The sequence below is a fragment of the Notolepis coatsorum genome (genome assembly GCF_963971535.1).
Source record: "Notolepis coatsorum genome assembly, chromosome: 3".
NCBI lineage: Eukaryota > Metazoa > Chordata > Actinopteri > Aulopiformes > Paralepididae > Notolepis > Notolepis coatsorum.
In genome coordinates this window covers 92,086,781-92,114,659 of record NC_140167.1, presented here as the reverse complement: position 1 = coordinate 92,114,659, position 27,879 = coordinate 92,086,781, and the positions used below count along the sequence as shown (strand labels likewise).

General features: G+C 46.9%; 1 protein-coding gene across 1 annotated transcript in view; it reads left to right on the top strand.

The window, feature by feature from the left end:
- Positions 1-27,879, top strand: part of firrm (fignl1 interacting regulator of recombination and mitosis) — a gene marked incomplete at both ends in the record, with an annotated part of 68,929 nt that overhangs the window by 24,264 nt on the left and 16,786 nt on the right. The window contains 5 exon segments of the mRNA XM_084311296.1: positions 12,813-12,999; positions 17,267-17,349; positions 17,444-17,495; positions 19,078-19,167; positions 21,909-22,094. Coding sequence (XP_084167422.1) covers positions 12,813-12,999; positions 17,267-17,349; positions 17,444-17,495; positions 19,078-19,167; positions 21,909-22,094 — 598 coding nt within the window.

Sequence of the window (27,879 nt, the reverse complement as noted above, 5' to 3'; positions counted from 1 at the left end):
ACAGCAGGCCTTCCTCATCAGCCTGAACGCCGCTGCTGAACGCGACCGACTGCAGATCCAGCAGCGGAGCGAAGAAGAGCATATACGTCTAGAAATAAGACGCATTCAGAGGGAAGAGAATGTGGCCCGAGACCGAGCAGACAGCCAGCGAGCAGCTGCTGGTGCTCTACGGGACGCAGAGCGCGACAGACAGCAAGCGCAACTAATAGAACAGCTGATCAGACGGACAACACCCTCTCCCTCCGCCCAGAGGCTCCAGGAACTCGTCTAGACACACCTCCAGGGCGGCATCCCCTAGCCGAGTAAACAACCCTGAACTTGACCAACAGACGAGGTCTATACCCCCCACAGACCACCTCCCCCCACCGGTCCAAGCGAGACCTAGCAACCGGGAAGGAGCAGCATATCCTGTGGAGAGGCTAAACCAGAGACTACAAGCACTGGATGACCTAACTGAAGACGAAGAGGAAGAGGAGGAGAACCACGCCCGACGACAGCACAGTACTCTACCGGACCAGGAGGTCCGGTACAGCCCAGGCTATACTCCCGCGGAGCTGCGCTACAAACCCCCGACTCTATACACGGGTGAGCACGACGCACGACCCGCACCGAGGAACAGCACCTGGACAAGCGGGCCATGGTACACTGCCGGTACCAGCCCATACCAAGGAGCGGGAGGAGACTCGCCTAGGAGGCCTCTCCCCCAACGCTCGCCGATGTATCCACAGTCAGCGTCATACATTGGCACGCCTATGGTACCCGACTTCACCCAAGAGAACCGGGCCCAGTATACAGAACTCCGCATGTGTCTGGAGACCATGTTGGTGGATGTATTGGATGAACGCCATAAATACGCCATCCTACTGAAGCACTTAAAGGCCAACCTCTAGGTTAAACCCTACTGATCAATTATGGGTAGTTTACATCATTGGTATATAATTTCATTATTTATTTATTTCCATTTGACACCGGAAATGCCACTCTGAAAGAGTTAAAAAGGTCCACGCACGAATAACATGCACGCGCGAATCAAAAAAGCTTATCAAAACGCAGACGTCACAACAGGTGTGGCTTGCATATTAATGAGCCGAATCTAATGTTGCTTTTCCACTAAAATAAAGTACTCAGTTTGTGTGGGGAGGCGGGGCTGCTGGTGATCAGCATGAGAGCTCCAGAAATGACACGTGAAAAACTGCAGACCACTGATTGGTCAGAAGAGAGACGCGTGACGTCACTGTTTGGGGAGTCTGAACGAAAACAGAATGTCCGCGCCGCCATCTTTAATGTCTCGCGTAGGATATCTTTTGTACGTTTGCAGCAAGAAACGAGTGCAATAAAAAAGGATACAGTCACTGTGTATTCTGCCTCATTTATTGATGAAACAAAACCGACATCAACACAATTTGCCACCGAGCGGAGAGTTTAGTCTGACAAAAAGATCGCTGATTAGTTACGCTTGTTGTTGGGGGTTAGGGACGTAACGTTAGTTAGCCTAATGCTAACGTTAGCAGATAGACACGAGAGGCTATCTGTGTAGAATAGACACAATGAGGTAACGTTAGCGTTAGCATAATAGACACAACGAGAGTCTGGTTAATGTTGTTATTGATTGATTGAATGAAAACTGTGTTTTACTCTGGCTTGCCAAGCTCATCATAGCCCCTTTCGTGACTGATGCACCGAGTGAAGCTTGTGGACTCGACAACAGCGGCGGCCGCAGGGCGCCGGAGCCCGCAGCGCTAGTTAGCTCATAGCTATCGTGTAACACTAGCCTTTGCGGGCTCGGGCGCCCTGCGGCTGCCGCCGCCGTCGCGTCCATGGGCCCCCCGGCAGGGCACCCGTGGGGTCGGGTCGGGGTGTACAGAGAGGAGAGAACCATTTTGGGTCGGCCGTTCATGCCGGCCAGCGAGCCGGATATCGGGATATGTTGTTAGCACAATAGCTACCAAGCTAAGCTATGTTATCTACTAACGTTATAAACACAATGTGTACAACGACACAATGATTTACATTATTACAAATATGGTAACGTGGTTAGCTTTAGAGATGGATGGATGGCTATAATCACGGAGCAATAGTGAGGTGAAACAGATACATTTCCATTCGGCTAGTAGTAGCAAGCATATATCTATGGTAGCAAGGCTCTCTGCCTGCCACTAGTTGTGTGACTCTCAGCGCCCCCTGGTGATACCCCTGGTGACCAATACCTGTTGTGACGACATTACACGTGCACGTTATAAACCATTGATTAAAATATGCAAGTGCATGTTGATTGTGTTGGGCAGACAAAATGTTTTGATAAAAACGCTAAAACTGGGTCAATTTCAATACTTTTTTTTACAATTCTTCATGAAAGTCACTGTTGGCCTAGTCCACATTGTTTATTGAACAAAAATACAACGTGGAGGTTGACCTTTAAAGGTACCCCGCGCACATAATATAGCGCTCGCCTACGCGACTTCCACCACCCCATACACAGCAGCGCTGGTAGCATTGGACCAGAGGTATGGGCGCATATGGGATTACGTGATCCAGGAGATCCGACACATCGACCGCTTACCCCCAGCAATAGACAATCGAGCACTGGACGACCTGTCCATCAGAGTGCAGTCCCTGGTAGGGATGTTGGGAGCGCAGAGAGAGAAGGGGAGGCATGAACTTTACGCCAACTCAAATGTGGAAAGGATCTTGGAGAAGCTGCCGCCCGCTCGACAGGAGCGTTTTAGGCGGCAGAGAGACCACCGAGACCCGAATGGCCCCGAACCGAACTTCCTCGATCTAGCAGACTTCCTGGCGAGAGAAGTCAGCAGCCTACGGCTAGATACATTCGGACGGAGCACCCCTGGCTCCAGAGAAGGAACCAGACGACTAAATGATGGAAGAAGATCGGTGACTGTGATGCACCAATCGGAGTCAGTACCGAGCAGCAGGAGCCACAGTACCCCCTCCAGAACGGAGAAGTGGAAGATAGTGTGCCCCTACTGTGAGAAAGAACACTGGCTAGCGCAATGTGACTCCTTCCCCAAGCTGAACGCGGAGGAAGCAAGTCAATGGATAAAGTCCAACAAGCGCTGTTTTCGCTGTGCGCGCTCACACATGGCAGCCGAATGCCGCTTAAAGAAAAGGTGCACCAAGTGCGATGGAGCCCATCTGGACATACTTCACGACAGTAACAGACGGCGCCCTTCACCCGCACCATCCAGCAGCAAAGCGAGCGTCATGTACATCGATCCCGCCAGCAGCAGTGGAGCCAGAGTACTCCTAAAAGTAGTGCGTGTGACACTAAGCTACCAGAACAAAGTCCTGGACACTTACGCCGTCCTCGATGACGGGTCAGAGAAGACCCTTCTGCTCGCCTCCGCTGCGGCCCAGCTAGGGCTGCGGGGAAGCGAAACCCAAATGACAATTCGGACAATAAGACGAGATTTGAAGACGATAAAGGGCGAGAATGTCTCATTCTCTATCGCAGCAAGCGGCCAGCCTGAGCGACGGTACCAGATTACAGACGCTTTCACCAGCCAAGAAATAGGACTGTCGCGGTACACATACCCCGTCGCCAAGCTGATGGAGAAATATGCACATCTGCGCAAGTTACCGATCCCGCTCATAGACAATGCTATGCCGACCCTGTTGATAGGCTCCGACCATGCAGACCTCATTGTCCCGATAGACCGGGTTCATACCGGACCCCGAGGCTGTCCTGCAGCAGTCGAGACCCGTTTGGGATGGACTCTCCAAGGCCCGCTCGCCAAATCTCTCAACCGAAGTACAGCCACTAGATGTCTCCACTCCCGAGTCACAGAGGGAGAAACCGCACTCCTGCAACACGTAGAGCGGTTATGGACCTTGGAACAAATGCCCTTTAAGAACGGAAAGAAAGACATTCGCTCTAAAGATGACATTTACGCCATTCACCTCCTCGAGACAGGGACCAAGAGAGTCCCGGTCAACGGCGTGTTGAGATACGCCACGCCACTCCTGCGGCGAGAAGGAATGCCTACTTTCCACGCCAAGACAGACGCCACAGAACGGTACCTGCTGAACACGGAGCGGCGCTTAGCCAAGAACCCCGCCCAAGAGAGTGTATACCGCGCTGAGATTGAGAAGCTCATCACAGCGGGACACGTCACAAAGATGGACATTAAAGAGGCTGACCAGACCACTGAATCGTGGTACGTGCCTCACCACAAGGTCCATCACAACGGTAAAGACCGCATAGTATTTAACTGCAGCTACCAGATCGGATCCCAAAATCTGAATAAAGAGTTACTGCCCGGTCCCACACTCGGCCCCTCCCTACTCGGCGTTCTACTCCGCTTCCGCCAGGAAAAGGTGGCCATCAGCGGGGACATTAAAGGAATGTTCCTGCAGGTGAGATTAGTAGAGGAGGACAAGCCCCTGTTGCGGTTCCTATGGAGAGAGAAGCCAGGAGACGAGCACCCAGCCATCTACCAATGGGAAGTCCTCCCCTTCGGAACGACGTGCAGCCCCTGCTGTGCTACATTTGCACTACAGAAACATGTAGCAGAGGACCCAGCAGCGGACGAAGAGGTCCGACACAGCGTAAAGAACAGCTTCTACGTAGACAACTGTCTACAAAGCCTTTCAACCCAGGAAGAAGCCGAGGCTCTCCTGATTAAACTCCGCGCCTCATTGATCAAAGGCGGCTTTGATCTCAGGCAGTGGGCCAGCAGCGATCCGCAAGTACTGCGCAGCCTCTCCTCCGAGGACAAGGCAGCCAGCAGCGAGACCTGGATGGCTACAATCCCGGGAGAAGCCCAGGAGATGACCCTGGGATTGGTGTGGCGATTCAAAACAGATTCGCTTCACTACAGACACAAGCCCCTGACTACGGAGCAGGGAAGGCCGGCGGCGGCGCCGACCACCAGACGGAGTGTGTACACAACACTCGCCCGACAATATGACCCGCTAGGATGTATTCTACCATACACCACCAGGGCAAAAATGATTGTACGAGCATTGTGGGACAAGGACCAGGGCTGGGACGACCCCATTCCCGCACACCTTGCATCCACCTGGAGAGAGTGGGAGATGGAGCTCCACTCACTCCCAGGCGTTAATAGGCGCCGAAGCTACTTCCCACCCACGGTGAGGCCAGAGACATGTAAAATGGACTTACACGTCTTCAGTGACGCCTCAGAGGTCGCATACGGATCAGTAGCCTACTTGCGGGCCCAAGAAAAGGGGGGAGAGATCTACACAGCATTTGTCCTCGCCCGCTCGAGAATAGCCCCACGCAAGCAACAATCTATCCCACGCCTAGAGCTCTGCGCAGCCCTAGCCGGAGCGCACCTAGCCACGCTCATCCAACGTGAGCTCACCATACCAGTGTCTAGAACAATCCTGTGGTCAGATTCCACGACAGTACTCGCCTGGATCAAATCGGACTCATGCAAGTACAAAGTCTTCGTGGGAGTCAGAGTCACCGAGATTCAAGACCTAACCGAAGAGTTAACCGGAGAAACAGAGTGGCGCTACGTTGATACAAAACAGAACCCAGCTGACGTCATCACCCGGGGAATGCCCCTAGATGACCTCACCCGTCGCAATGTCTACAGTGACGGCCCAGCATTCCTAAAGCTCCCGGAAGGAGAGTGGCCCACGCCTATCCCGAGGGAAGCCAGTCAGGAGGAGGCTGAGAATAAGAAGCCTGTGTTCTGTGGATTGAGCACTGTTATCTCCGCAGACCCCAACACACTCCTGATGGGGCGGCTAGATCCCGCGTTACCCCAGACAATGTACCGGCCTGAAGAAGCGAACGGCCGACGAATGTGGAGGTACAGCCAAGTATTAGCCGACAAGTTTTGGAGCAGTTTCCTACTGCACTACCTACCGTCTCTACAGACCCGCCAGAAGTGGGTAAAGGAGAGAGACAATTTGACAGAAGGAACAGTCGTCATGATTATTGATCAATCACTGCCCAGAGCTATGTGGCCGGCCGGCCGCGTAAGCAAAGTGATCACCGGTGCCGACGGCAAGGTCCGAGCAGCTGAAGTGCTTGTCCAGGGTCGCACTTACACCCGTCCCGTGGCGAGGCTCATAGAACTGCCCCGACTCCCAGACACAATCGATGATGACCATGACCCTATAACCCTATGACTTTGTGAAGTTGACTGACCCCTACAGCAAACCCTTATGTGTAAATAGACAACGCGATTAATCTGTCTCTGCTTAACTGATTCGGTCTGGGACCAATCAGGGGGTGGCTGTTGTGAAGGGCCAGATTAAACCGAATATATATATTTATTATATATATTTAATTGTATTTGTATATTCTCTAATATTCCTTGATATCCCTTGTATATTCCTTGTACAATATGCATTGAATATCCATTCTAGCCTACTGAACATCCCATAATAGTCTCCATTCTACTATTGGTCGAGACCTTGGTGCCAGGCTGCCATACCCCCCAGACCCAGTTCAAACGTACCGCTCAACATGTACGAACAAGTCCTAGTTCCGCGTAGGAATCTGGCTACCGCACCACTAATGGGACTATTTGTTCATAGTGCGTATATATACTGCGCTACTAAAGTAGGACTTCCTTTTCAGTCCAGTTTCTTACCCTCCAATAGAGTCACAGACGTAAAGCCTCCCCGCGACGCCACGTGTGGGAGTAAGGCCAAGTTCGGCCTACCATCGGTATTGAGACATCGTGTATATTAATATTTGAATAGTCATATTTGGCACTATATCGTCGAGTTGGACGTAGTCTATTAAGCTAATAATAGTCTGTTAATATATAGTGCTTCGTGCGGTGAGAATACTACCGTAGTCAGCACCCCATCGTTTCGGGCAGAAAACTGGCTGCTTATCCAGGATGATCGACCCCATGTGAGATTGCACCCGAGGAGCCCCAGAGCCGACGAGCGAGTGGACCTGTATACCGGATTATTCTACCGACGACAGCCCGCCTTCCCAGGCACGGATTATGCTTTGTATACGTTGATTATTCCATGGATAAAGACCCCCGACACTGCCGTGTGTTGGAACCCCCCCCCCTGGAGAGGACGCAAGGTGAGGAGACGCTCTGCAAGACGAGGTCGCTTCACGTCTCTCCTCCGTGGACCGGAGGACGCCGGCCCACAAAGAGTCCATCTGCTTTCATCTGCGGTCCAAGGATCGCCGGCGCATTGAACGGCACTACAGTGGGTTCACCTGGGATACCCTTGGCCGGATGAGGCAGCCGGACTCTACCCCCCCCCCCTTCCTACTCCTGTCGGCTTACAAGCGACCGGATTAACCCCCCCTAGTGTATCCAGTCTATAATCATTAAAGTATCATTGCTGTTATTCCTTAACTATTCCAGGTCGTATATGTACCACCTGCGCCTTCAGAGATTGGACATTCTCTATTGATATACCGACGAATACTCTTGCCATAAAAGTGCATACTAATTCCCATTCATAAATGTGATTGATTTGATTAAGTGCTTGCTCTACACACCATCGCTGTGTAGAAATAAAGACCTATTTCTAATTCGTACATTTGTGTTGGATCCGTTTCATCTACGTGACAGTGTTCATCATAATATATTTATGCCGAGTACTGGGTGGCCGAATATTAAGTACAAAGGTAGTGGTAGTAAGTATCATATCTAGTAATACAGTCAGGGAATTGTACCCCTCAGTTACAACGTAGTTGCTTGATTCAACACAGCCAAGGCATGGGTGTCAATGATAATGTTCACAGCGCTTGGAGCAACAACGTAGTTGCTTGATTCAACACAGCCAAGGCATGGGTGTCAATGATAATGTTCACAGCGTTTGGAGCAACAATGTAGTTGCTTGGTTCAACACAGCCAAGGCATAGGGTGTCAATGATAATGTTCACAGCGTTTGGAGCAACAACGTAGTTGCTTGGTTCAACACAGCCAAGGCATGGGTGTCAATGATAATGTTCACAGCGTTTGGAGCAACAACGTAGTTGCTTGATTCAACACAGCCAAGGCATGGGTGTCAATGATAATGTTCACAGCGTTTGGAGCAACAACGTAGTTGCTTGATTCAACACAGCCAAGGCATGGGTGTCAATGATAATGTTCACAGCGTTTGGAGCAACAACGTAGTTGCTTGATTCAACACAGCCAAGGCATGGGTGTCAATGATAATGTTCACAGCGTTTGGAGCAACAACGTAGTTGCTTGATTCAACACAGCCAAGGCATGGGTGTCAATGATAATGTTCACAGCGTTTGGAGCAACAACGTAGTTGCTTGGTTCAACACAGCCAAGGCATGGGTGTCAATGATAATGTTCACAGCGTTTGGAGCAACAACGTAGTTGCTTGATTCAACACAGCCAAGGCATGGGTGTCAATGATAATGTTCACAGCGTTTGGAGCAACAACGTAGTTGCTTGGTTCAACACAGCCAAGGCATGGGTGTCAATGATAATGTTCACAGCGTTTGGAGCAACAACGTAGTTGCTTGATTCAACACAGCCAAGGCATGGGTGTCAATGATAATGTTCACAGCGTTTGGAGCAACAACGTAGTTACTTGATTCAACACAGCCAAGGCATGGGTGTCAATGATAATGTTCACAGCGTTTGGAGCAACAACGTAGTTGCTTGGTTCAACACAGCCAAGGCATGGGTGTCAATGATAATGTTCACAGCGTTTGGAGCAACAACGTAGTTGCTTGATTCAACACCACCAAGGCAGAGGGTGTCAATGATAATGTTCTTTAGCTAGCATTGGTGGCCATCAGTGTTAGCATTCTTTGGCTAGTAAGGTTAGCAGTCTTTGGCTAACAGCGTTAGCATTGGTGGCTAGCAGTATTAGCATTGGTTGGCTAATGGCTAGCGTTAAGCATTGGCAGCTAGCAGTGTTAGCAGTCCTTGGCTAACAGCGTTAGCATTGGTGGCTAGCAGTATTAGCATTGGTTGGGTAATGGCTAGCGTTAAGCATTGGCAGCTAGCAGTGTTAGCAGTCTTTGGCTAACAGCGTTAGCATTGGTGGCTAGCAGTATTAGCATTGGTTGGCTAATGGCTAGCGTTAAGCATTGGCAGCTAGCAGTGTTAGCAGTCCTTGGCTAACAGCGTTAGCATTAGTGGCTAGCAGTATTAGCATTGGTTGGCTAATGGCTAGCGTTAAGCATTCACATTGGATGGAGTTCGGCGACCCCACCACTTCAAGCAACCAGCATGTGGGCGGAATACGGCGATTCCAACCCAGTAAGCAGTCAACATCAACGTTTCACTTCCCTTGAGCTGACCGCGTCCTCTCCAATGTGCCCCGTCGCGTGTATCCACTCCGTCCTGGTTCCACCTTGACGTTGAGGGGTATCCCACGCGGCACCTCTTTCTGCGTTCCGTCCGTCCCGTCTCGTCGCGTGCGGTAAATAATTGTCCAATTATCTAGCAGTCTCAGTCAATGAGTCAACTAGATGTCCCCCTTGGAAGGGTGTGGGCGAAATGACTTTTCTTAAACCATAGAAACAATTCGGACTTTATAAGAATGTTCGTTTATTTGGACCTTGAAGCCCAGCATCCAACTCATCCTCTGTTACAATAATCACCAGGTGGTCAATTAACAAGGGGTTTAGCTTGTAGCTTGGTAGTTGGTAGTAGCTTACATCCAAGCATTAGTGGATAATGTTAGTAGAGGTCGAAGTGGTATCGGTAATGTTCAACCAAGTCGCCTCTGTTGATAGTTCGTTAATAGTTAAGTTGCCATTTAGCAACCGGTTCTGGTTAGTGTTGCCAGACATTTAGTTAGTCTGTATGTTCATTCAGTCTGACGTTAGCCAGTCTATTGTCAATAGCGTGTAGTCGGCATGTAGTCAGCGTTTCCATTAAGTCAGTTAGTACATTCAGTCAGCAACGTACAACCAGACGTTAGTCAGTCTATAGTCAGACGTTAGTCAGACGTTAGTCAGTCTATAGTCAGATTATTTACCTATACAAAGGAAAGGAAAACAAACAGCATTAGTTAATAACTAGATATATGAATTAAAGAGAAATGCGGATATTAACGGCGCATATAATGCTACGTACCGTTGGCCAGTCAAGAGTTCGCCCACAGGGCTTTTCACCTTACAGTCTAGACTGAGAGTGTCACTTAAATAGCGCGACGCGCCTGCGCAGAGACAGCTTACCTGCTCAGAGTCGCAATACGTACTCCAAAGTGCGTCCACTAGGCGGCACCAGATAATAATTAACTCATGCAATAAATGTATACAATAAATGTTACTCATGATAATAATGAAGGATAATAATGATAAATATATTGGGAAAAACGTCGGATAATTCTCCAGAATGGGATCGGCTCGGATTACATTTACATTTACATTTAGTCATTTAGCTGATGCTTTTATCCAAAGCGACTTACAAGTTCTGTACGACAAGCCATCAGGAAGGGCACAACTCTATCAGCTGAGTAACAATGTTCAACAAAGTGTTGAGTGCTACAGTGTAGGTTAGTTTATTAGGACAAGTGCATGACAGTATGGTTAGTTAGGGTTAGATTTTTATTTTATTTTTTATTTTATTTTTTATTCAGATAATGGTTGAAGAAGTGCGTCTTCAGACGACGGCGAAAGATTGGACGTGTTTCGGCTGTCCTAACTGGGGTGGGTAGTTCATTCCACCATTGTGGGGCAGGATTACATGCCTGACAAGTAATATGTGGAATCCGGACTTTCTTTTCCCCATGCGTTTTCATTCAGTCCAATCCAAAGGGTGCATTACCATCCGGGAGACGATAGGGGGCGGTATTTTCCCAATTCAAGCTCAGAAATCGCTAATAAAAAAATAACGATTAAAAACAAGATTTCCCGTCGCCTGGCACTCAACGGTTGGCATGAACTAACTAGATTTCTCGTTGTTGGCACTGAAAGTGTTAAGAGAACAATAAGAAAAGCCACCGCCACATTCATAAAGCCGTTCTTAATGTCGAAATCGGTTCTTACCCAGGTGATTTGCATTATTAATCCCACTCATTCTTAAACGGTAATGCGTGTTCACGTTAAATTCATTTGCATACAGACACGCCCGCCATCTCCTTATAAGGCGAATGAGGCGTGTGTAAAACAGCCGTGGTTCGGCATCTGATCCCTGTCTGATATATTCAACAGGAAGCGATTTGCAACTGATCTCAAAATGACGCACACACACACACACGTCTCACGACTTGCGTGCATGTGTGTGTGTTCCCGTGGGTCGCTCATCGCATGTGTGTGTGTGTGTTAATCTGATGACAAATAAAGACTTACCCGTATACTTGTACTTATACATATACGTACTGTATAGTTCGAAATAAACCATTCCAGCAAAGTAGGCTTTGTCAATTGTGAACGACTGGCTGCGCGCTTGTCAAGAACCAATCGCGCAGTATACTGATATGTATATGTCGCTGATCCTATGCTCTCTCCTTTCAGAGAGCGATGACAGGTGACGGATCCGGTATTTCCGAGGTTCGGAAACCTGTCATCTCTCTCTGAAATGTTCCTGTGGCTAAAACCCAGAGTGCGCTCAGAACTTTAGGTGTGGAGCAGAGAAGAGAAGAGGGGAGGGGAGAGGAGAGGAGAGGAGAGGAGAGGAGAGGAGAGGAGAGGAGAGGAGAGGAGAGGAGAGGAGAGGAGAGGAGAGGAGAGGAGAGGAGAGGTTGTAAATATGCGTTCTATGCGTACGGCCTAGGCAGCCAGCATCTAACTGTTCTAACAGCAATATATAATCCATTTCAGAAGCAGAACGCACACAATAAGTTATAATAATAATAATTATTATTGAAAAGTTCTGGGTTTATAAAGTCGTATTTTGGGGTACTTGACCAATGGTTTGCTTTCAACCCATGAACTCCTTCTCTCTCACCATTTTATATATATATTTTTATTTTATCTACTAAAACTGTATTGTATTATATTGTTTGTTTTGTAAAGTGTCTTTGAGCCTTAGGAAAAGCGCTATATAAATGGGCGGCTAGGTGGTGCAGTGGGCAAGGCGCTCACCACCAATGCAGGAGACACTGGGTTCGAGCCCAGCTCTCCGCATTGCTATCAGCTTGGCTGGTCGTTCATACTAATACAATTGGCAGTATTAGGGGGTGGGAAGCTGATGGGTGGGGATCGGACGTTGTGGACAGCGACTCCTACAGGTCGGTTGGTGCGCCTGCGCAGCAGAATCAGGAAGCGACGGGGGCGGCGTGCCCTCCAAACGCAGACCCTCGCCGCTGAGAGATCGCGCTGTGCAGGTGAAAAGATGCGACTGCTGCTTCCTCGAGTACCGGAGGGGACACGTGATGTAAGGCTTAGTCCACATTGCAGCCGGCTTGTGGGAGGCATGGCCTAACAGCATTCGAGACAGGGGAGGGTAGAATTGGACGATACGAAATTGGGATGGGAGAAAAATAGAAAATGGGAGAAAAAGTAGACAAAAAAAAAAAGGAAAAACGCTATATAAATCTGATGTATTATTATTATTAGGATTTTTTTTAAATGTTTCTCATCTGGGTAAGAGTTTCTTATCTGGGTAAAAGTGCTCTCGGCCACTCTTAGAATTTGGTCTTGCCTGAGAGAAAAGCAACAATTGCTGAATCCCAGGTAAGAACAAAATAAGAGGAAATGCTAGTTAAGAATGAAATCTGTTCTTATATTGCTTCATGAATGAGGCCCATTGATCTTATTGTCCTTTTAACTTCATAAGGATCTTTCTGGTTTTATTAAAGCCCCAATCCGGATAATCTTTGACCATAAAACCGTGGGGTCACATTATGAAATCCTAGAAACGGAACCTTCTGTGTGCACTCTCTCACTCTGTTTATATATATATATCTATCCGCTGTGCCGCCAGACTCCCTCTCTTCCGGGCCGTGTTCCAGAGCTTCCGGCGGTGCTGTGCGGAGCGCAGGGTGCCGGTGACGCTGCCGGGGCTGATGATGAAGGGCGCGGCTCAGGGGAGAGTCAGCCTCCACTACCATGTCTGCGTTCAGCTCTGTGCTGCTGTGGCTGCGCTTCCCCCGGCGTACCTACCAGTTCTGGTGAGGACCACACGCACACTCACACTCACACTCACTCACACTCACACACACACACACACACACACACACACACACACACACACACACACACACACACACACACACACACACACACACACACACACACACACACACACACACACACACACACACACACACTCACACTCACAGACACACTCACAGACACACTCACAGACTCACAGACTCACAGACAGACACACACACACACACACACACACACACACACACACACACACACACACACACACACACACACACACACACTAAATAGGAAGTCCATTTCATGCGGCTGGTGGAGTCATTAGAGAAGATATGGATCTTATTTAGTCAACATTGTCCGGAGGGTTGAAATGTGACGAATGGCATTTCCTTTCCACATAAAAGCTGTTTTCCATTGAAGTGATAACGCTTCAGGGTTTCTGTTAGGCACGATGTGGCGCCGGAGGGGGGGGGGGGGGGTGTCTGGTGTTAATGTAGATCAGTGGTTCCCAAACTGTGGTGCGCGCACCCCTTGTGGTGCGCGAGCCCCTCTAGGTGGTGCGAGACATGAAAAGGCTAATGGTGGTAAATAAAAAAAAATAAATAAAAAATTCTAGCCGGCCAGCTACTGATAGCTCCTGACATCAACAAACGCTCCAGCAAGTCTAGTAGAGACGTGTATGATACCTCCGCTAGCTCACGTTAGCTGACGCCAGCTCACTGTTCAAAACGAAATGTCCCACTGAACTAAATAGTTCACTGAGGCGCTGTATCAACGTTATATAGCCGGCCAGCAGTAGCCACAGATAGCTCCTGATATCAATGTTTTATAACACTCATTCGATGCGTATTCGAACTGAGGGCATGTTGTTGAATGTGATCAATAGGTTCCAGCTGCAGCTCCGGAGAATCCTGGCCGTAGCTGCAGGCTACTCGAGTATAGGGCCCAGCTGCAGCTCCGGAGAATCCTGGCCGTAGCTGGAGGCTACTAGAGTACACACAGACAGTGGAGCTTGTTGCGTGGTGGCGATGTCTCGCAGATAATACAAGTACAAGTCCAATTATATAATATATATATTTTATAAAAAAAAAGAAGGAAAAAAAAAACGATCGGTATCGGATCGGTATCGGCCGATATGGCTCACGACGATCGGTGATCGGTATCGGTGGCAAAAAACGTGATCGGGGCATCCCTAATGTAGATAATATATCACCAGTCTGGTGTTAATGTAGATAATATATCACCAGTCTGGTGTTAATGTAGATGATATATCACCAGTCTGGTGTTAATGTAGATAATATATCATCAGTCTGGTGTTAATGTAGATAATATATCACCAGTCTGATGGTGTGTGTTCGTGTGTTCGTGCGCTGAGGCTGCCTCACTAAGCCGTTTCTCCACACATTTATTTAGTTCTAGCAATAGGAATACATCAAACCAACAATAAATAATATCATAGAGAAGAAGACAGTATATGGCATATTAATACAGTATATTCCACTCTTCTTAAACCCTTTTGCTCTTTAGGGAGCATAGGTCATTCATGAACTCTCTCCAGCTGGTTCGGTGTTGGGCGATTTTCTCTGCTTCCTTCCATATATATTCCACTATACAGTAGCTATATCCGCGCAAAGATGCCTCACCATGCATTTTGTACATTGTGCAATTATGATGTAATCCATTTTTAATGTAATAATTAAATTATTTAATGCAATTCATAGGCCATAAGGTGAACCCTGAGAAGTGGCTAGAAAATTATTCTCATTCCCATCTCGGGGAACTACGCAATTTTCACAGATTTTGCGCAATTATAATTTTAACGTCGGGACTAGATCTTCCCTCGCTAACGGATACTTGGTCATCACGTAGTTATATTTTATGTAATTGGTGCGAGTTCTGTCACATGTCTTGCGCTCGACCAATAGCAGCCTCTTTGTTGCTGAGTTACCGACCACAACAACAGTCTACCGTGACGTTAGCATGCCATCTAACTTTGCAAAAAGGTTTCTAAACAATGTTATAAGCATATAACATATAACTTGCTATAGGCATTTATAGACACAAAGCGATTGGATACAGTTGAGAAACGGGCCACAACGTGTTCTGCAGCTCAAGATGTGGATGTAGAGTCTGAGCTTACAGAACATAATTTGCAAGACCATGATATACAGCAAATATGTATCAAAAACACTTTACCTTGTGATTCCAAACCTGCAATATTAAAGATGCTGGTAAAAAAAAATATTTAAAGGGAGACCACCCCCCTAAAATACCATTTTCCTGATTTTGGGGCAATTTTGAGATTTTTGTATAATGTTGCCCCTTTACATGTCTTCTTTCAAACTAGTGTCAAGAAAACGTAAAAAAAAAACACATTTAGTTTCTTATTTTGCTTCATTTAGCATGATTGCATCCATAAATGTGCACATATTAAATGGGGAAGTGCCTCATTTGCATATATAAACATACATTTCAGAACTTGCAATATATTTTTTCTTAGTTTATATGTACATAACAAACTGGGAACGTTTCATAGTGATATCTATTCAAATATTTCTTTGGCCTATTAGGGGGTACAGTAATCGGTTGTGTTGTTTGTTACTACACTGTTACTACTACTACATTATTATTATGTTATTATGTTATTCAGTTACCAGGCATGTGTTTAGGTGGTCTATTACTAATGGTTTGATTGGGTGTTTTGTTTGTAAATAGCGGTTTAAAAAATGTTTTATGGCATTTTACAATACAGAACTTTGAAGGCGTTTTCCCAAAGGGTAGACATGTACCATTTCCCTAGCATCTATTCTACACACACCAAACTTTCCACATTTATTCATATCTATATCCTGCTTATTTGTGCCAAAGGGTTTGTTGATATGTCATACATAGCCTGATTTACAGACAATACAAAACTTTAAAGGTGTTTTTCTCAAAATTTGATTTTATGAGTTTGTATTACACATAAAACAAAAAATCTCAATTTCTCTAGTACCTCCACACACCAAACTGGCCATGTTTCCTCCTATCCATATACCACATCTTTCTGTTAGAGGATTTTTTTGATATATACAAAAAATGTATGCAAAAAATAAAGTTTTATGACTAGGGGGTCATAAAAGGTCATAAATCCCTGTTTGGGTGGCATATAAAAAGATTCGGTTGTGGGAGGGATCTGGGGTCACGTGGAGTGTGTTATACGAAATAACAACGGCTAACTTGACTGTTTCAGCCAATCAGAATCAAGATATTTGCATGCCATTGTATAAAATGAGAAAAAGAATAGACCTACACACTTTTTATCAAGATTGTTAAACAATAAAAACACTACACCATCCCATTCATTTGGAATGATGTAAAAAATGTGTTTACAAATCAATAAGTTACTCATTAACCTTTTTATTTTCCATTTAAAAACAAAATAGAATGCAGGTACAAAAATACAAACATCACACCAGTGAAAATTGCACAGTCCCCCGAGGTGGCAACGGGATGAAATGATAACAGGCTTCACCTTATGGCCTATCACTTATGATTATCAGTTTAAGCACAGATCATATAATGAAATATTGTGTGTGTGTGTGGGGGGAGGTTGGCCGTGTGCAAAGTGGTGCGAAAGTGCGTGAGCGTTACACTATTGTGGTACTCAAAATATTTCCCCAAGGTCGGCAGGTCTGAGGTAAGTATGTGCAACCTAGAGCAGGTGAGGAGAGACGGACATTTAACGTCAAACATTGCTGTCAGCAAAGCTCATGGGGGGAGAGGAGGAGCTATTGGCTTGGCTGTGTGCAGCCTGTGTGTGACAGGAGTAGGGTATCGACACAGAGAGAGGCAGAGCAGCATCGTTTAACCTCCACGCTCTGTCTTAATAAAGAACCACGAAAGTCTAGGCCATATGACCATAATTCGGTCAGATCCTATTTGGGAAAAACACGGTTAACTGGGAATGATGTGATGGTCTGAGTCATCTTGCCTCGTGGCTCGTAACACACTGGGAGAAACCCTGCTGCTCTGATAACCGGCTGTGTGTTTGTCCAACACTTCCTGACTTCATAACATAAGCTCATTATATCCTTTCAGTTTCTTAATTTCTGTTTGATTCCTTGAAATAAGCTCATCCCCCCCCCCCCCTCTTACTCTTACTTCCTCTCCATTTCCTCTTTCTCTCTCTACCCCCCCCCCCTCCTCTCTCTCTCTCTCTCTCTCTCTCTCTCTCTCTCTCTCTCTCTCTCTCTCTCTCTCTCTCTCTCTCTCTCTCTCTCTCAGGAGTGTTGTTTGCTGGAGGCTGTGCTCCAGGCTGACACTCAGACAGCCCTGCTGGCTGTAGACATATGGTGCTTCTTGGCGCGGTGAGTCAGAGGACTAACGTGTGGACGGTGCCTTCGCTCCTGGAGTCCGTTGTCTCTGTGGTGTCTAACTCCACGTCCTCTCTGTCCTCCTCAGGTACGGGACAGCAGAGCTTTGTCTACACCATGTTGTCCTCGTGGCTGACCTGGTGGGTAGAGACTACAGGGGTCGTGACCTTTCTCTGCGTCTATGACCTTTCTTTCTGTACACGCTCTAAAGTAACTCTAGATCCCTTAATCTGTTTCTCTGTGTGCTCAGGTTTTAGTAGGGGGTTCACTCTGTCCTCTATGGCAGGGGTTCCCAAACATCGTCAGGCTTTTTTTTTTTCAGGCGACCGATTTTTTAAGCCAAATATCACTTCAATCCTATTAAGTTAGTTCAAGTTAGTTATTCATTTATATGTGTTATTTATGAGAGGGCTAACTTGTTGCAAAATAATAATGATAATAATAATAGCCTCATTAAAATACTATTGTTGCTTCGGTTGTTTTCAGCGTGTTATGTGCATAATCTGTTATTTAGTTTGAAATGTTCGTTGAAATAAGTAGATTTTTCGTTTTTGTTTATTTATTAAGCTAATATAAAACCATATAGTCACATTTTAGAATACAATAGAATAGAATTTTAAAATACAACTAGAAACACTGTCCTGGCCTGCTTCTAGGTTCAGTGGCCTGAAAAAAAAAAAAAAAAAAAAAAAAAAAAAATCTTTTTTGGAAATCATCTCGTGGCCCTCCCGTGGCTGCTCGCGGCCCACCTTTGGGTCACGACCCCGATTTTGGGAACCACTGCTCTATGGTATCCCAGCCAAGGTGACAATAGAGGCACGGGATGTCTGTGTAGTTTTATTCCAGCATGGCTGCCTTATATAGCAGTTAGGGATGCTCGATATTGGCTTTTTTACCTATACCGATATTGTCCAACTCTTAATTTCCGATACCGATAACAACTGATATCACATTTGAATGCCGATATCGGCCGATAATATCGGACATCATTTCTATAGAAATGTAAACAAAATAAATGTTTTTCTTTTTTTTTTTGAAAACCGATACCGATATTTTCCGATATCACATTTGAATGCCGATATCGGCCGATAATATCGGACATCCCTAATAGCAGTCATTGTTTTGTGCATGGCAATGGAAGAGATTGCCGTTGTGTTTTACTGCTGTACAACTGTTTGCACAGAAAACAAAAGATAATTAGCTTTCCATGGCCACCATTAGCAGAACGACTCTGAGGTGGACCAAAGCAAATTGCTATGATACACTAGGAAGAGCCATTTTCAGATTCAGATTTAGATTCAGATTCCTTTATTGTCACTTATTTCAGTACTTTACAGCAAGAACAGTGACATTCTTATTTATTGTGGTCCTCGACCATAGCAGCTTCTATAATAAGATAGATTCTTAATAATAAAATAAGTTAAAAATACAATAAATTTAGCATAGAATCAAATAAGATGACTAAAATAAAGATTACTATACAGTTCTAAAAGTGTGTATCAGGATGTAGATATTATACTATATACATTTTAAATAACAAAGATGCTATGTACAGTTCCAAAAGAAAGTATGTGTGTAAAAATTAGTAATATGCAAGTAAGTTCCGCCTGTGTCTCTCTGTGGAATGGTGCCCCCTCCTCCATTACCCGTCGTGACACATTTCAGAATCAACTGAAATCCTGACCCTCAACTCTTCCCCCCCTCACCCCCGCCCACCCGCAGGTGAAAACATGTGGCAGGGAGAGTTACCAGCTGTTCCACCTGGGCCTGCTGCTCAGACGTATGGTGTTCCTCATGACACCGAGCCACCAGGTAGGAAACACAGCGGGAACAACAGAACATGAACACTAGATCCCACGGCCCGGAAGGACGCTTCTGGTTGACCGAGCTGCAAAGCTGTGTATCATCATAAAAGACTTGCCTCTTACTTTAACCCCTAACCTTAACCACTCCCACCACCCTGACCATGGGACCTAGATACTACCTTAACCACTCCCACCACCCTGACCATGGGACCTAGATACTACCTTAACCACTCTCACCACCCTGACCATGGGACCTAGATACTACCTTAACCACTCCCACCACCCTGACCATGGGACCTAGATACTACCTTAACCACTCCCACCACCCTGACCATGGGACCTAGATACTACCTTAACCACTCCCACCACCCTGACCATGGGACCTAGATACTAGCTTAACCACTCCCACCACCCTGACCATGGGACCTAGATACTACCTTAACCACTCCCACCACCCTGACCATGGGACCTAGATACTACCTTAACCACTCTCACCACCCTGACCATGGGACCTAGATACTACCTTAACCACTCCCACCACCCTGACCATGGGACCTAGATACTACCTTAACCACTCTCACCACCCTGACCATGGGACCTAGATACTACCTTAACCACTCCCACCACCCTGACCATGGGACCTAGATACTACCTTAACCACTCCCACCACCCTGACCATGGGACCTAGATACTACCTTAACCACTCTCACCACCCTGACCATGGGACCTAGATACTACCTTAACCACTCCCACCACCCTGACCATGGGACCTAGATACTTTCGTACCAACCGTGCCCTTATTGGATTATTTATGTTGACGAAACTGATGAGTTATATTCATTAAAGAAAGTTGATTTAATAAAAAAAAAAAGAGACTCATTTAATCAGATTAATCACTTTATTCAAATTGAGGATTTAGTTTGAGGATAAACAAAAATATATATATTTTTTTTTATTAAGTCATAAAATATGACTACAGATTCGGAGCTTCGTTCGAATACTTTGAATGTAAAAAAAAAATGACATTGGGTACAGCCCTAGTAGGCAGCAGAGCTGTCCACGGTGCTGAACTGGACAGCGAGCGGAGAGGCAACTGTAAAGTATAATTTCTCTCATTAACACATTGAGTGCCACGGCCCTTCCGGGAAGTGACCCCTTCCGTGCCGCCCATTAAACCCATGTAAACGTAGTTGTAGTTTGTAGAGCTATACCTATATTTTATAGTATAGCTATGGGTCTAATAACGCCCTTGAGTCTCAGTGAGCTGCTTCTGGTCAACGTGCAAAAAACGGATTATTTTTTCATCCGTACATTTCCGTTTTATACCGTTTTGAATATGAACATAGTCCGGCCGCTTCTGAGCAATTCCAGGGAAAAGACACGAAAACAGCGTTTTTGTGTAATTCAATAAACACGTTGTCATTTTTCGCCTGATTATCGGATCTTCCTGAAATCGTTGTTGGGCATTGCACTTCAACGGGCGGGCGGGGTCAGTAGTCCAAACCATCCCTACAAGCGTGTGTTTTGCTGGAGTGTTTAGGACTAGGGGTGCACGATATTGATTTTTTGACCCCGATATCGATACCGATAACTTTCTGCTCCTCAAGGTCGATACCGATACCGATAACCGATATATATATATTTTTATTGTATTATAATTTAACCAGATTTATCATGACATGAGCGTTACTACTATGAACAAATCAAAGCCAAGAGAACAGTTTTGACTCATCAAATAAAGTGACTATATTTATTTTTCCAAATAAATATAATTTGAGTCAATCACAAAATTCACAATCCGTCAATGTCATTAACAATGTGTTTCCAATGAGTGAACTAAAAACCAACAGGTATTGTGCTTTGTCAGTAGGGATGGGTACCGTTCACATTTGAACCGATACGGTACCGGTACCTGTGAATCGATACCGGTACCCAACGGTACCTTTTTTCTGTACTTTAGTCTCAAAAAATGTAATCTACCTACCTCAGTTGTAAAAAAAAAAAAAATCCAAACTTCAAATAACCACATTTTCGACCGTTTTCGGCTTGCCATTGCCCCGACTGCTTTGTTGTTGAATCTAGTCAAATCCTAAGTAAGCATATATTGTGCGTGTGAACGTTGACATGAAAAGAAAAAAGTAAAAAAAAAAGAAAAAAAATATTATCGGAGCTATCAATAATTTTATCGGGATGACGTCATAATTGCTGATATCGGCCCGATAATTATCGACCCGATAATTATCATGCATCCCTATTTCGGACCCACCCCCACGCCGCAGCTTGGCAGGGAAAATAAACTAACCCGTTTCTAACGAGGTGCAATAATGCCGGAAGGCGCTAGAGGGCGGTATAAGACCGTCTGCCAGCTCAGACACACTCAGAACCGTATGCATACAAAAGCAAAGACAGAAAATGATTTTCTGACTATAAGCCGCACCTTTTTCCCCCATTTTTCGACCCTGCGGCTTATATAACGGTGCGGCTTATATGTGACTCAACGTGACCAAACCCGAAAATGTACAAATCTAAATATTGCTTTTTTGACTGCATTGAAATGTTATTTATCTGTTCCCTTATTTGCTAAACTTAATACAACTTGTAAATGAGTTAATTATATACTTTTTTTTCTATACCCAATCCAGCTATTTTTGTCATATCGGGGCCGATATCCGATATCAATATCTGATCGGTGCATCCCTACTCTACGATCGTAGGAAGAACAGGAATTGGTGGATTTTGTTTTCCCAGATGGAGCTGGTGGAGCGCTTCCCGCCCTCTCGTGCGGAGAACCTCCCGGCGTGGCGCCACGTCCTGCTCAGAGCCCTCTCCCCTGACGCCCGCCAGCGGCTAGAGACGGACATCGTCACCCTGACTCGGACTGCCCTGACCGACTGGCAGAACGGGGGGTACAGACTGGGACAACTGGACAAAGTGGTGAGGGAAGGCGGGATGTTCGGTGGGATGTTTGTGTCCTAGGAAATGGCTAGGAAACGGCTAAGACCACAGTTGATGTCCTGTTGCAGTGTTTTTGCTAATATCAGCAACTGACAGGAAATGAAATGCAGTGTGCTGTAGAATGCTGCCTCATGTTTGTTTTTGTTGTGAAGCTGAAACCGTCTATAGCATATTACCATAGCAACTGATGTTGCGATAACAAATAACAATAATATACGTTTTGTGTTTACAATACTGACAGATGAGGTTGTTAACACTTTCTGCACCAATCACGAGTATACTCGTTATTGGCCGCCAACGCTTGACCGCCAATAACGAGTATATGTTCCGTTTTTCTTTTTTTCGATTTTAATATTCTATACACTCTCACGGACCTCGGTGTTATCATTGGAACTTATTCTGAGACCCCGAGAGTGCAATGCCGGCCGAATCCTGCTAGGTGACAGAGCCTTTGAAACCTTATTTCACACTGTGTGTTACATTTTATATGGTCCGGGCGGAGAATTTGGACTTCGGCAAGTGAAACGCTTCATTCGAGCACCTTGGAACGCGTCCAGCACACATGATGCATATTTTGTACCATTTCATGTCAGGGACCCGATGGACCTCAATACTGGAAATTGCGTTCAGACAATTGGAATATTCATTTTGGAATAACTCCTAGCAAAGGTAAGGACTATATTATGACATCAATCCTACTTTGATCCTACAGTGATTTCACATCGATTGCAACGATCAACGTATGTAGTATTCAATACGTATGCCGTTGCTGACGAGCAGAGCATCACAAAACGACCCCCCCCCCTTTGATTCCTTCATGATGAAGCATAATTGTAACTGAGGGGTACAATTCCCTGACTGTATTGAATAAGTATGGTATCATTAAACCACTACTGACTTATGTACATTACTACTGGCCATACAGTACACAGGTATATGAGATGAACACATCCACAATAACACGGTTTCACACAAATACTCTGGTTTAGAAGAATATTTATTAGCAGCACGAAGATTATCTTACATTACTTTACTTATCAAGATTGAGAATTGCGCTTGTAAGGCGAAGAATGTGCATGAATAGGTCAAGAGCGTAAGTCCATGAGCATATTACGCAGGAGATAATTAATACCACCTGTATCATAAGAATTATATATATGGTACACTAGTAGGGCAGCTGGAGATACTAATAAGGTCCCTCCGGTTGTAGGCCAGCAGGGGAGAGGATTTGTCGGTAACGAAAGTCTGGGTCAATGATGAATAAGGAGACTCCAGGTACAGGAGACAGTGCAATAATCTCTTGATCCGCAGACGAACAACAGCTATTCTCCGGTATGCAGTGCCGCATGGAAGAAAGCTAGCCAGCCTCAGGCGTCCTAGAGGCGGGCTCGACGTTGCTCCTCACAGGGTAAATCCCACACAATTGTGGGTGTAGACGATTCTCCGCTCCATCAGCTACAGGACCAAAGCAAATATAATCCAGCCGAAAAGGGCTCTGTAGTCGCCGGTGTAGGTTATCCAGTGTACATATCCACACGGTTCTCGTCTAGGGCTCCTCGGATGACGGCACCAGGTTAAGCCGCCCAGCCTGGATAAGCACACTAGCTCGGTACGAGGAAGCGTTGGTAATGCTGGTCACTGTAGAACGGTAGCCGCACGATACACTATACATAATAGACTATTACTTAATAATAGAATAGGTCGAACTCGACGATACAGCGTTAAACTCTGACACTTCAGTTATCAATTCGCACGCGGTCTCAAGGCTCTATTTTGGGGCAAAACGGGCCCACTTCACAGCACGTTGTATCGTGGTGTGAGGCTTCAACTTATTGGTTAACATACTGCTGTATTCACCTGCGCCGTATTTATACGTTAGGTGAACAATCTAGTACCAGCCTTATTTCTGTCTCGTATTCTTGCGCAGAGCCGGTCATGTCCAGGCATGTCTTTGGCGGTGACTTTGAACTAGACATTGGGGGTATGGCCGTGGCGCCTAGGGGATCGCTGTCCAATAGGAGAACGAAATATTATGGTCTGTACTAGGTAAAGGGATATTCCGTGTATATGTACAAAGAATATACAAGGGATATCAGACGATATACAAATACTATACAATATATCTCAAGTAATAAATATATATATTCGGTTTAATCTGATCCTTCGTAACAGCCGCCTCCTAATTAGTCTGCACCTAATTAAATAAGCAGAGACAGATTAACCGCACTGTCCACTACTCAATGTCCGTTGTGAGGGTAGGGCAGTTCACAAAGTCAGGGGGTCATGGTCGTCATCAAGAGAGTCGGGGAGCCTTGGCAACTCTATCAGCCTCGCCACGGGTCGGGTGTATGTCCGCCCTTGGACGAGCACTTCTGCCGCTCTGACCTTTCCGTCGGCACCAGTGATCACTTTGCTTACGCGGCCGGCCGGCCACATAGCTCGGGGTAGTGACTGGTCGATAATCATGACGACTGTACCTTCCGTCAAATTGTCTCTTTCTTTCACCCATTTCTGGCGGGTCTGTAGAGACGGTAGATAGTGGAGGAGGAAACTGTTCCAAAACTTGTCAGCCAATACTTGACTCTACCTCCACATTCTTCGGCCGTTCGCTTCTTCAGGTCTGTACACTGTCTGTGGTAGCGCGGGGTCCAGCCGCCCCATCAAGAGAGTGTTGTTGGTGACTGGGTCGACATCTGCTACATCACTTGAAACGTAACCGAGGGGCTTTGAGTTCAATACTCCCTCGATCTCCGTGAGGACTGTCGTTAGGACTTCTTCCGCCACGGTCTGGGCCCCAAGCACGGCGTACAGGGCTGTCTTTATTGAACGTACTTCTCGTTCCCAAGTTCCACCGAAGTGAGGTGCATTCGGGGGGTTAAACTGGAAGTCAATCTGAGATGGAGCGAGGTGGGTCTTAAGTTCTGGGCCCATAGCTTGGAAGCTCTCTCTCAGCTCTCTTTCTCCGCCTTTGAAGTTTGTCCCGTGATCAGACAATAATATAGGCGGTTTTCCTTTTCGCGATGTGAATCTCCGGAAGGCCATAAGGAATGAGTCCGTACTCATGGTTGGAAGGAGTTCTATGTGTATTGCTCGGGTGGTCATGCATTTGAATACAATACCCCACCGCTTCTCCGTCCCTCTTCCTTTCTTTACATACAGCGGGCCGAAACAGTCCATACCGGTGGAGTGAAAGGGCTTGTCGCCGAGTCGGAGGCGACAGGGGGGTAGGTCAGCCATCCGGGGTATACTGGGCTGTGCTCGCCATTTGCGACAGTCTAGACAAGTCCGCTGGAAGCGTCGTACTGCTTCTCTTACTTGCAGTATCCAATAGCGACGTCTGATCTCCGCGAAGACTCTCTCTGCCCCGGCGTGGTGCACGTCCTCGTCGTATTTCTTTATGATGAGCTCTGTGACCTTGTGTCGGCTGTTTAAGACTATCGGGTACTTGACGTCATCCGTTAAGTCTGGGGCTCTCCTCAGACGACCACCCACTCTGATGAGATTATGGGCGTCGCTCTCAGGGGCCAAGTGGAGCAGTCTGCTGTCTGATGGGACTGGCTTTGATCCCTGCAGACAGTCTAGCTCGTCAGGGAACGAGTCTCTTTGGGCTCGCTGTAGCAGAAGGAGTTCTGCTTCTTCGTAGTTAGCTGCAGTAATGTCAGTAGTGGACGGAACCTCTGGGTGGTGCCACAGAAATGTCTTTAGCTGCGCACTCTCAAGGGTGGGGCAGTCGTCTATGTTGGGATCTGTGGGGACTAGTGTGTGTGTCAACCCACAGAACATAGATTTCTTCTTCTCTGCCTCCTCTTCACTCGCCTCCCGTGGGGTGGGTGTAGGCCACTCTTCTTCCGGGAGCTTGAGGAACTCGGGACCGTCACTATAGAGATTGTGACGGGTGAGGTCATCCAGGGACATTCCCCGTGTGATGACGTCAGCTGGGTTCTGTTTTGTGTCCACATACCTCCAGCATGCTGCTTCTGTTAAATCTTGGATCTCTGTGATTCTGACTCCCACGAAGACCTTGTATCTGCACGAATCGGACTGGATCCATGTAAGTACGGTCATGGAGTCTGACCACAGGATTGTTCTTTGCACCGGGATGGTGAGTTCACGTTGGATTAACGTGGCGAGTTGCGCTCCTGCTAGGGCTGCGCAGAGCTCTAGACGCGGGATAGATTGTTGCTTGCGGGGGGCTATTCTTGAGCGAGCCAGGATGAAGGCAGTATGTATTTCTCCTCCCTCCTCTCGGGCCCGCAAGTAGGCCACCGAACCGTAGGCTACTTCGGAGGCGTCGCTGAAGACGTGCAGGTCTATCTGACACGTCTCCGGCCTCACTGTGGGTGGGAAGTAGCTGCGGCGTATGTTGACACCTGGGAGCGAGCTGAGTTCTGTCTCCCACTCTCTCCATGTGGAGGCAAGGTGTTCGGGTATGGGATCGTCCCAGCCCTGGTCCTTGTCCCATAGCGCTCGCACAATCATCTTTGCCCTGGTGGTGTAAGGTAGAATACATCCCAACGGGTCATATTGTCTGGCGAGTGTTCTGTATACACTCCGTCTTGTGGTCGGTAGTGAAGTCGACCTTCCCTGCTCCTTGGTCAGGGGTGTGTGTTTATAATGGAGCGAGTCTGTTTTGAAGCGCCAGACTAGTCCTAATGTCATTTCTTGGGCTTCTCCTGGGATGGTCGCCATCCAGGTCTCGCTGCTTGCTGCCTTGTCCTCTGGGGAGAGGCTGCGCAATACTTGAGGGTCGCTGCTGGCCCACTGCCGGAGATCAAAGCCGCCTTTGATCAGGGAGGCGCGGAGCTTGAGTAGGAGGGCCTCGGCTTCTTCTGGCGTCGAGACGCTTTGCAGACAGTTGTCCACGTAGAAACTATTTCCTACACTTTGTCGGACCTCTTCATCAGCTGCTGGGTCCTCTGCGACGTGTTTTTGCAGTGCAAACGTAGCACAGCATGGGCTGCATGTGGTTCCGAAAGGGAGGACTTCCCATTGATAGATGGATGGTTGCTCATCCCCGATCCTCTCTCTCCATAAGAACCGCAGCAGGGGCTTGTCCTCTTCCACTAGTCGCACCTGCAGGAACATCCCTTTGATGTCGCCGCTGATGGCCACCTTGTTCTGGCGGAAACGTAGCAACACGCCTAGTAGAGAGGGGCCGAGTGTTGGGCCGGGCAAGAGCTCTTTATTCAGATTTCGTGATCCGATCTGGTAGCTGCAGTTAAACACAATACGATCCTTGTCGTTGTGGTGGACTTTGTGGTGCGGCACGTACCATGATTCGGTCGTCTGATCGGCCTCTTTAATGTCAATTCTCTTTATGTGTCCCGCTGTGATTAGCTTGTCAATCTCAGCGCGGTACACAGTAGCTTGAGCGGGGTCTCTGGCTAGGCGCCGCTCTGTGTTCGATAGATACCGCTCCGTCGCTTCTTTTGGGGCGTGGAAGGTAGGCATACCCTCTCGCCTCAGGAGTGGAGTTGCGTATCTCATCACTCCGTTGACTTTGACTCTCTTTGTCCCCTGCTCGAGGAGGGCTATAGCATAAATGTCTTCCTTGGAACGAATGTGTTTCTTTTCGTTCTTAAAGGGCATTGTCTCTAGTGTCCATAGCCTCTCAACGTGCTGTAGGAGGGTGGTGTCTTCTTCTGTCACTCTGGAGTGGAGGCAGCGAGTGGCTGCTGTTCGGTTGGGAGACCTGGAGAGGGGGCCTTGTAGTGTCCATCCTAGGCGGGTCTCGACTGCTGCTGGACAGCCTCTGGGCCCAGTG